The sequence below is a fragment of the Haliaeetus leucocephalus genome, unplaced genomic scaffold (assembly GCF_000737465.1).
Source record: "Haliaeetus leucocephalus isolate CR32 unplaced genomic scaffold, Haliaeetus_leucocephalus-4.0 Scaffold439, whole genome shotgun sequence".
Taxonomy (NCBI): Eukaryota; Metazoa; Chordata; class Aves; order Accipitriformes; family Accipitridae; genus Haliaeetus; species Haliaeetus leucocephalus.
This window is the reverse complement of record NW_010972875.1, coordinates 3,308,350-3,318,806: the sequence shown is the minus strand read 5'-3', so window position 1 is coordinate 3,318,806 and position 10,457 is coordinate 3,308,350. Positions and strand designations below refer to the sequence as shown.

The 10,457-nt window shown below is 35.9% G+C and overlaps 1 protein-coding gene across 3 annotated transcripts in view; it reads left to right on the top strand.

Moving 5' to 3' along the window:
- PDS5A (PDS5 cohesin associated factor A) overlaps positions 1–10,457 on the top strand; it is an 84,457-nt gene that overhangs the window by 57,326 nt on the left and 16,674 nt on the right. For all 3 annotated transcript variants that reach the window (XM_010574454.1, XM_010574451.1, XM_010574450.1), the window contains exons 17-25: positions 327–432; positions 1,926–2,086; positions 4,801–4,924; positions 6,098–6,256; positions 6,502–6,570; positions 7,224–7,360; positions 8,086–8,209; positions 8,468–8,672; positions 9,171–9,285. In XM_010574454.1, coding sequence (XP_010572756.1) covers positions 327–432; positions 1,926–2,086; positions 4,801–4,924; positions 6,098–6,256; positions 6,502–6,570; positions 7,224–7,360; positions 8,086–8,209; positions 8,468–8,672; positions 9,171–9,285 — 1,200 coding nt within the window. The remainder of the gene's footprint in view (positions 1–326; positions 433–1,925; positions 2,087–4,800; positions 4,925–6,097; positions 6,257–6,501; positions 6,571–7,223; positions 7,361–8,085; positions 8,210–8,467; positions 8,673–9,170; positions 9,286–10,457) is intronic.

Genomic DNA, 10,457 nt, shown 5'->3' with positions numbered 1-10,457 from the left:
GTGGAGGGGCGCAGGGGGGGGGGGGGGGGGGGTCCTAAAGAATTAATTTTGCAGAAAGCTAAGTTAGAAGGAGAAGCAATAATGGAATGGTTTGATTTAAAAAAAAACAAAACCAAACAAAAAAGCACCAAAAAAACCCCAAACCCCCAAAACAAAACCCCAGAAAATAAAGACAAAAAACCAAACACCACAACACCTCCCCCTGCCAATGGACTATTGCCTTCCCTTTATTTATTGTCAAAAACAAGTAATCTTGCTGATATTTCCAGCCTTTAACATTGTACATTATCACATTCATTTGCTTTTTTCTTTTTGTATCTCTTCAGTGCACTAGTAAAACTAATGAATAAATCCATAGAGGGGACAGCTGATGATGAAGAGGAGGGTGTAAGTCCTGATACTGCTATTCGTGCAGGACTTGAACTTCTCAAGGTAATCTACATTAATGCAGCTATAGTTTGTAATGGAAGCAACAAAAGTGGTATGACTAACGAATTAATGTTAGCATGGTTTTAATATTTATTATTCAGATAATTACTTTTTTAATGTATGAAGTGTTTGGTTATTAATACTCACTTGAGAAAAGAATAATGAAAGAGATGGTTTTTTTGAAGAAGTATGTTTTGAAAAGGGTGCCAAGAGTTGAAATATGCATGTTAAAGCAGAAATTGTTTTCTGCTTAGGGAAGTCGTATAGAAGAAGGTGCAGAGGTAAAGTGAGAGGAAGAGAAATGGGGAAATTAGGAGAGGCATGTTCTTTGGGGCCTGTATGATGCTGGAAAGAAAGAAAGCAATAAACTCAAGAGCCAGGTTCTGTAGAGAAAAAAAAAGGGGGGGACAGGGGAACTTGTGTTCTCAGTGGTGATGAGAAATGGCTGGGGGAGAAAGAAGGATTTGAAATATCTGGAAAACGTCTGTGATGGATTTGGCAGTTCACTAATAAGACTTTATTTTCAATATGTTACAAAGGGCAGTATAAAATATAGGAGGGCGTGGAGGGGAAGGTTACATAATTAAAGTGAGACTTTTCAGAAGTGTGAATGAGCGAGGTGGAGTTTATGGAAACATATCACACCAAATCTTGTAATGGCAGCCATGGTGGAAACAGTTATACAGAAGTATGCAAGGAAGTAATGTCTGTTTGCTAATGTAGCTCAGAAAAGAAGTCTGCCAAGGTTGAAGATTTTGTTGCTGTGAGGTGGATATCTTTGAGAATATTATTTCATACATTGATGCTCATGCAAGTAGGCAACTCTAATCAAAGAAACCAAGATAAGATAAATCCAAAGAAAACACAAAATACTTGCAACTTCTTATTGTTCTGCCTACCTTATGTTACCTGGACTTTACTATACTTAACATAGTTTTGCTTTGGGATAACCTTTTGTTCTTTGTTGTCCTGCCTTGAATCTCCACATGCTTCGTTACTTATTTGACATTTCTCCTATTTAACAGAATGTGTTGTATTTCATTAGCTTTAGATTAGAAGGACAATAATCTACGTTTTGTTTGCAGATATCTTAACCTTCTTGATTTCTTTTGTGCTCAGGGACTGTAAATTCTGGAGAAATTAGGATATCAGTTCAGTTAAGTTGGGAAAAAAAGTGTTCTTAAGTATATTGGAGTATAAATGAATATGCTTGAATAAGTGTTCACTTTAATAAATATGTTTACATATTCAACTAATGTAGTATCTTATAAAATATTTGGAGGAGGGGAGGACCTGAAGAACAAAGCGTAGATGAATTTATTTGAAAATGCCTATATCACTTTCTCCAAAATGCAGTTATTGAATGTAATAATCTCATGTGAGCATGCAATAACAATTTATGTTGATGGTAATGCTCATAAACAGCCATAATTTTGTTTTTCTGATGATTTGTTTACCATGAATAAATACACCTTTGTTTTAATGTGTATCTACAGGTTCTGTCCTTTACACATCCTACCTCGTTCCACTCTGCAGAGACCTATGAGTCTCTGCTGCAGTGCCTCAGGATGGAAGATGATAAGGTAGCTGAGGCAGCCATACAGATTTTCAGAAACACGGGTCACAAAATAGAAACAGACTTGCCACAGATAAGATCGTGAGTGTATTTCTTTACATGCTGCTTTTCATACCTGGAATTCTGCCTCTTGATAGTTTATTCAATATGTTGCCCCTAAAATTACTTTATAGTCTTGTAAATATGAACAGCTTCTCTTCCATCATTTTGTATTTCTTCACTACCTTTCCGTCTCTTCATTTTTAAATTCTATGTTCTCACAATTTTTGTGTATTTATTGAAGATGTTAGGTACTTCTTAAAAATCTTCTTATAATAAACACATTAAAAACAGTGCGTAGCATGTTTCCCAGGTTACAAAATAAGCAACAGCAAAAATATGGTGAAGATGTAATTCCTTGGCATCATTTCTACTCATATCTGTCCTTCATGCAAGTTTTCTATCTTTGTAAGGAACGAAAATATAATCTCTGATGGTTAACAGCTCTGTTTGTTATGAAACAAGTTGGGAAACAAGATCCAAAAGCGGGCATGAATTTCTAACAAAGAATAATTGGCTGTCTATAAGTCATCATTATGCAATTCATGCTTTAACTGCTGATTAAAACTGCATAATCTACTAGGTATTCACAGGCTATTTAAAAGCTTGTGGGTAACATCTAAAACCTTAAAATTAGCCTGTTAGTAACTAATCCAGATTATAAAGCACGGGTTTCAAGTTCTCATATATTGAAATAGCATCTCGGATATTACCATGCTAAAATGCATACTAATGTACACCTTAAGTTCTCAGTGAATTGAAGATGTAACCTCAGCGATTCTTATGGATTTGGATAAGATTTTGGGCAAAAGAAAAATGTCACAAGTTCACATATGAGGTGCCTTTTAAGACATTTGTAGGAGTGAAAAGAAGGAAAAGCCCAGCAATCCCCATTGTCAGTATAGTCCCAGTTGTCTACAGCTCTACTAGAGTTTAGTCAAGAGTCTGCATTCCTGGGGTATATCGTCTTCTGTCAAAGGAGCTGGTATTGCTGCCATTACTTTTGGCTTCATGCCTTAGCCAGGTATTGCTGAAGTATAGTCTGGACAGTCTCAAAAATATAACTGTCAAAATGGAGGTCTTAGCCCTTGGCATGGTTTGCAAGCAAGTCAGGTTAACGTTCTGAAAGCCAAAACAAGGTCACTGTTTACACTGACACAAAGAAAAAGAAGTCTGAGGACAAGTAGATGTTCCAGATCTCATATATTCTAGAAATCTTTATCATAAATGAAAGATTTGATATAATCAGCAAGATAGTTTGTTTCAAGTGACCTGTTTTTTGTTTGGTTTTTTTGTTTGGTTGGTTGGTTTTTTTAAAACCACTTGTGTGAGCAGGCTGCCTGCTGTCCTTTGAAGTAGTTTTCACCAGCAGTAGCCCAAGTTCTTCCTTGTATGGAAAATGAATAGGTTTGTGCACCAGTTCATGGACAAGGACTGCCATATGACTCTAGAGTCTGATGGAAGCATTGGTCATGCTCAAAGAGAGCCTGTGGGCCATGTGTAAACCTGTAGATGTAAACAAGTAAAGGGGCATGTAAACATGTCAGGTTTCACCTTTTGCAGATTTATGTCAGTTGGGGTGTGATGTGGTATGGTTTGCAACGGATGCACTGACGCTTGGCAAAGGCTCTTTAACATGCATGTACTTAGACTATGAAAACTGTAGGTTAGGCACTGAAGCTTATTTTAACTGTAGGTTTTACTGAATTCTTTGCTATTTTGGTTCTCATTTAATCCAATTTGTGGAATCTTAGCAGGTTTGAGAAGAGACATTCTCCTACTTTAGGATACTGTTAAGATTTTTCTACAGGTCTTTGGTTTGGGGTTTTGTGTGGTTTTTAAGGAAAACATTTGAGACTTCATTCCTTCAACCCTGCAAGCTCTTCTTCCACCTCTTGTTGCTAATTTTGATTATGTACAATGTGTCAGTGAAGGCTGGGTGCTAAATAATCTGTGTACTGAATACTGTATAGTTACTGAGCCTTTCAAGAAAGCAAGGAGGTTTTTTTAGATGCTTCTGTGTCAGATGCTTTCTAGGCAATTTTGTTTTCTTGTGTCAGTTGCTGGGTGAGTTGCATGGTAAACCTCATGAGTTAGTTTCTCAGACAATGACCTCTCAGGGGACAGGCCTGCCTTCTAGCACTCTCTCAGGAGTGGAACCAAACAGTCTGACCAACCTCGACCTGGTCTCCGGAGTGGCTTCTGCCCTGCTCTTTCCTTCAGTGGCCTCTGATCAGGAGATAGATTTCAGGGGATTCAAATGCAAAAGCTCATAATAAAGCAGTTGTTCACCTGAGTATACATTGCCATTAAAGACCAAAGTTAAAGCAGTAAAGGCCTATAAACACACATGTTTAATGGTTATTCCTTCCTTTCATGAATTTTCTTTAGCCCTGTCACTTCCAAGCTTGGATAACAAGCCCAGGAGTTTACCCTAGCTGAACCTGTCAGGTTCCCCCCCATGCTCCTTATATTTGGCTTCCTAAACAGCCTTATTTTCTTTCATGTTTGATATTCCCCTGTGGGCTTTTTTCTGCATAAATGTGTACAGTCAGATGTTGAACAAGTATTACTAAATACGATTCCATCCTGCTTTTCACTTTATGATTATGATCTTTCCTGAAAAGACTTCAAAGGAATGCTTGATTTATAAGACGGTGAGGATAGATTTGTATAGGTGAAGAGCTTTAGGTGAAGAGCTTTATTTTTTGTAGATTGTGAATTGTATTTTGAAGTATTTTGTTTAATGTTCACAGAACACTAATTCCCATTTTGCATCAGAAAGCAAAAAGAGGCACTCCTCATCAGGCAAAACAAGCTGTTCACTGTATACATGCCATATTTTCAAATAAAGAAGTGCAGCTTGCACAGATCTTTGAGGTATGTCTGGCTTTTTTGTTTTTAAGATTTGTTTCTGTTGTTCTTAATTGATACTAGTAATTAACATTAATTCATACTGTTTATTAACAGATAACAATATATGAAGTCAGGAAGCCTACAGGTGCATGGTAGTCGAGATAAGTCATTAATTTTACAATAGCAAATTATTAATTTTTGTGTCTTACAATCACAATTTTGTAATACTCTGATGTCTGATAGATAAGGTATTCCTTATTGTCTACGTGGGAAAAATTAGGGGAAAATAAGCTAAATATGCTGGAATGATCCACACTAAAGCCCATGAGAACACGCTTAGCAGATGCTAAATGAGAGATAACATCCTCTACTTTCAGACTGTATTAAATTACCATGCTTTAAGGTCTTTGTACATACAGCACTTCTACACTGAGGAAGTTAGTGCAGAATAACTACATGACTATAAGCTCAGACATTAGCTTACTGCTCACTTACTGCTTGCTTAGACAAGTTGTAAAGCAAAAGGTCACCTTATACAGAGCAGAGAGGTTATTACTTTTCACTGTAATCTCTTAAATAATAACATTATTAATCTGTACTTGTAAAATATTTTAGGTTCTTAATCTTGCCTGTCGTTGAACCTATGCATAATTCAGAAGTGTGAGAAGCTTCGAATTAAGCTTACAGAGTTGATCTCTGCTTAGACTTCTGTGAGAGTGCACGTTCTCTCCCTAATACCAGAATATGACATGAGGGTGCTGGGTGATACAGCAGCACAGAATTATCCTGGTGACTGTTACCTGGAAGGGAAATACTGATCACTAATAGAGAAGTCCCTGGTGGTTTCCGAGGTTTTCTTAACTGCTATTATTTTCTGCCATTTGCAGTTACAATTCAGGTTTTCACAACTCCTGAATAGAATTGAGTCAGAGTTCTTACCATGTCTCCAGGTTTGAATGTGTTTCACCATTAAAACAGGAAGAGAATATAAAATTTGTTTTGCCCTTATCTCATGTGGGATTTTTGGTTACTCTGTTAATTAAGAAATCACATTCTTTCTCCATTTTGATTTGCTAACTTTATTAATTCTTATGGAAAAGCTGTGAAAGCAATCCAGCAGTAAAATAAATGATTTTTAGGCATGCTAGCTTACTTATCTATAGTTGAATTTTTTTTTTTTTTTTACTACTTCCTCAGCCTCTAAGTAGAAGTTTGAATGCTGATGTACCAGAACAACTTATAACTCCATTAGTCTCATTGGGTCATATTTCTATGTTGGCTCCAGACCAGTTTGCTTCTCCAATGAAATCTGTTGTTGCAAATTTCATTGTGAAAGATCTGCTAATGAATGACAGGGTAAGATTTTCTTTTTTTGGTAAGTTCTTACTATTCTGTTTGCCTGTTATTAACTCTGTGGGGAATAAAGCTTTTTTGTTCAATGAGTCAATATAAGAATGTTCTATAAATGGCTAGTACAGTGATAATTGCATTATAAAAGATCTTTGTATGAAGAAAGTTTAGTCCATGACTTTTTCCCATTTTTGCTTCTGCATTTTCTGTATGGGTGGAACCAGTTCTTAAACTTAAATGAATGTCTGTAGTCAACAGGTGAGAAAAATGGAAAATTGTGGTCTCCAGATGAAGAAGTTTCTCCAGAAGTACTAGCAAAGGTGAATAATCTGCTGCCAGTAATAATGTGTATATTTGAGACTAAAAATTCACTTTTTTCCAAGTTGTTCAACAGAGAGTATTAGAATATATTTGTCTCCTTAGAATATGCAGTGTTCTGGAGTTTTTGTGGATTATACACCCAGTTATAGAACTGGTAGAAACTATGCATTTTGGTGTCTTCACTTATCAATATTAATTATGCTGAATGTTGAGAAAATTAAGAGATTCAAAAGTTTTAGTTTTTACAAGAAAGGTAATTTGACTTTACTGACTGTAAACAGATTTGAAATAAATTGAGACCCTGATGAATTTTATTCGTTCATCTTTATAGGCTATTTACTGTGAATCTAGTTACGGCCATTTCTAGAAATGTTTATCTAGTTGCTCTTATTTTTAGTCATGTAGCAAGTATCCTGCATCCTTTAGATGCACTTGTGAGAACACACTGAACGGTAGTTGAAATGTCCTGATGTTGCAAAGACTGCTACTTACTTCTTCACTCTGTAAATATTTACTGCTTCATTCTGTTCCTTTAAAAATATCATCTCTAATAAATAGCAGTCTATGGAAATTTTAATTTGACAGCAGTAGGTTTTAGTGCCTTATCAACTTTAGGAAGTAAGTTCATTGTTGATTTGTTCATTTTTGATAGGTGCAAGCAATTAAACTTTTGGTACGCTGGCTGTTGGGTATGAAAAATAACCAGTCGAAATCCGCAAATTCCACACTCCGGTTATTATCAGCTATGCTCGTCAGTGAAGGAGACTTGACAGAACAGAAGCGAATCAGGTCAGATTTTGTTCCTTTCAGGCTTCCATCAATTTTGTTGTAGAATTGCAAAGAATATTAATTTTTTTGGAGCTTTTTTAGAATTTCAAGGTGAGCTCAATGCTGGCTAATGGGATGATAGAGAACAGATCTGACTGGAGTTTTAATATTAGGAGTGGAATGGCAGTATAAAAATATGCTTGATATACATTCTTTCTTGTAATTTACTAATAATCTAGCTCAGAACCCTGTAGATATCTTGGTAGTAAAAGATATTCTAAAGAGTAAAAGACCTGCAGGAGTATCTCTGAAAACAATTGAATGATGAGATTTAACACATTTAAGAGTTGAGTGATCTTGGGTGGAGCTTCTTCATTCCAACAGTGAGGTAACTTTTCACCTCATCTTCGTTCTGAGGGTGAAGGAAGGAAAGAGAAAATCTGTGGCAAAAGTGGTGCTTTCATTTAGACAGTGATATGAAAACAAGAAACCTGACTCTTCTCATTTCACTATTTTACTGAAATTAAGTTTCTTGTGGGGAAAGCAGAGCACCTTATTTTCACAAATTTGGTTGGGTTAATTTAGCTTGATCTGAAGCTATAGAACTGTGATCTGATCTGATAGAGGAAAAATCTTAATTGCTCACTGATCTTGTAAAAAGAAGAAATTGTGACATGCAAGTAATTTAAGGATAGTTGTGGTGAGTTGTGTTTTGTTTTGTTTTTTTTCCTCTCATGTTTGTATAGTAAATCGGATATGTCTCGACTGCGATTAGCTGCTGGTAGTGCAATAATGAAGCTTGCACAGGAACCCTGTTACCATGAAATAATTACCCCAGAACAGTTCCAGCTCTGTGCACTTGTCATTAATGTAAGTAACTGGATTTGAGTTGAAGTGACTCTTAATTAATTGAGCTCAGTCCTTACATCTGAGCTTTTGCTTCTGCTACACTGTGTATTTTCTGTTCCTCACTGCAGCTTTCAAAAGAGTTCTTGAAATTTCAAATATTTATTGTGCTACACCAGTTGATATTTTTAAAATGTCTCCTCATAATTCCACCTGAATGCTTTTTTTTTTTTTAAGACCAAGATTTTTATGGTTGCACTCTTATGTTTTGTGTTGCTATAGGATGAGTGCTACCAAGTGAGGCAGATATTTGCCCAGAAACTGCATAAGGCACTTGTGAAATTACTGCTCCCTTTGGAATATATGGCAATCTTTGCTTTGTGTGCCAAAGACCCTGTGAAAGAGAGAAGAGCACATGCCAGACAGTGCTTGCTCAAAAACATCAGTATACGAAGAGAATATATTAAGCAGAACCCTATGGCTAACGGTTAGTAATTCAGTAAAATTGTTAAGAATACAATAGTCAAATACTGAACTGGAAGGAGTAATCATTAAAACTTAAGGAAATAGCTTTTGTAAAGAAACACTGGACAAGTAATTTGTTTCCTCATCTTTATATGAGACACGTTCAAATCTAAATTTACTTAGTTTAGCATAAACCATAAAATACTTCTCTGTACATTACTGAGAATTATGCATGTAAAATACAATGCTGTTACTGCGGTGGTTGTTTTGCTCAAAAAATAAAATTTTGTTTTCTGATATTTTAGGCTTTATGACCTCCTTCCTGAAGTAAGACCAAGTAGTTTTGTAGTAGTAAAACTTGTTCATTTATTTTTAATGATTCATTAAAGGTAAAATCTGTAGGAAGAAAATGCAAGTTGAAATTTTACATTCCATATTTGAAAAAGTAATACTTCGAAAAAATGCTTCTTGTGATGCATATGTGTAATAGAGATTGTTTATGATTTTTTTGTTAATGTAGAAAAATTGCTATCCTTGCTGCCTGAATATGTGGTACCATATATGATTCATTTACTGGCACATGATCCAGATTTCACAAAACCTCAGGATGTTGATCAGCTTCGAGATGTCAAAGAGTAAGTGTCAAACGGTTTTAGTGTTGTTATGCTGAGAATTATTCTGTGCTTAGAAAAAAACAATTAGGAAGAGAAACTCTTTGTTTTAGCAACAGTATTTTGCAAAAGAGTAGTCTTGGAAATGTGTAACACTTTAACCAGGGGAAGAAGGCACCAACAACTGCTTAGCAGTATATTCTGAAAGCCCAAATGGTAGCCTGTAGGTCACACCATAGGATACCAAATTAGTGAGCTCATAGGATACCAAATTAGTGAGCTCATAGGATACCAAATTAGTGAGTTGTCTAGGCTTCTTTTAAAGTGAAGTAATGATTTTAGATTCTTGTATCTGTGCTTAGGAATATCTGTAGAATTTCCCAACACACTTAAGAGAAGCCAAGTAAAGTCAGTTCAAATATTTTGAAACTTATAAAATGTAGAGCTTCTCCAAGACTTGAAAACATAATGCCACTGATGCTGGGTCAGAGTCCTGCTTCACTGGAAACTCCCCCCGCCCCGCCCCGTGCAAACCTACTAGAATTCATGCTAAGTTTGCTGCTGATTTAGCATTTGCACTGCACATCTGCAGTGCAGGCTTAGTGCTTAATGAATTCAGCACAGATTATTGAACGCAAGCCTGTCATACAGAAGCTTGTTCTGTACTGTTTCCAGTTTGAGACCTTCTTGTATGCCTCCAGTAATCTTTCATACCTTAAATATAACTTTTGTATTCCTTTGTGTCTTGTAATGAATTTTAAAAAATAGTTAATTTTTAACAGCTTTTAAAAATTGTTAAAGTGTCCCCTCTGCTGCCAGCTTTGGTTTTAGTGTTTTGATTTTTTCTTGTATTTATTTTTGTTGGAACTGTGAGCTATGTTGTGTTGGTATTACAAAGGCATGTATAACCGTGTACTACAATATGCATCAGAAGTGCTGTGTAGGGCACAGAGCTTTTTTGGACACCCCTTGTATAGCTTTCCTTTGTTGTCAAATTTCCTCCCTCATTTTTGTCACAGGCTGGCTGAACTAGCCAGAGAGGACTGCTCCAAACAAAGAAATACTCTGTACAGGAATTTTGGCAAGAATGCTTCTCTGAAGAGTCTCCTGAGATAAATGCAAAACATTTTTCTCATATAATGTAATACAGTGTTTCTTTCAAGAGTTCTGAAAGTCATAGTGTTCACTTTAAAGTG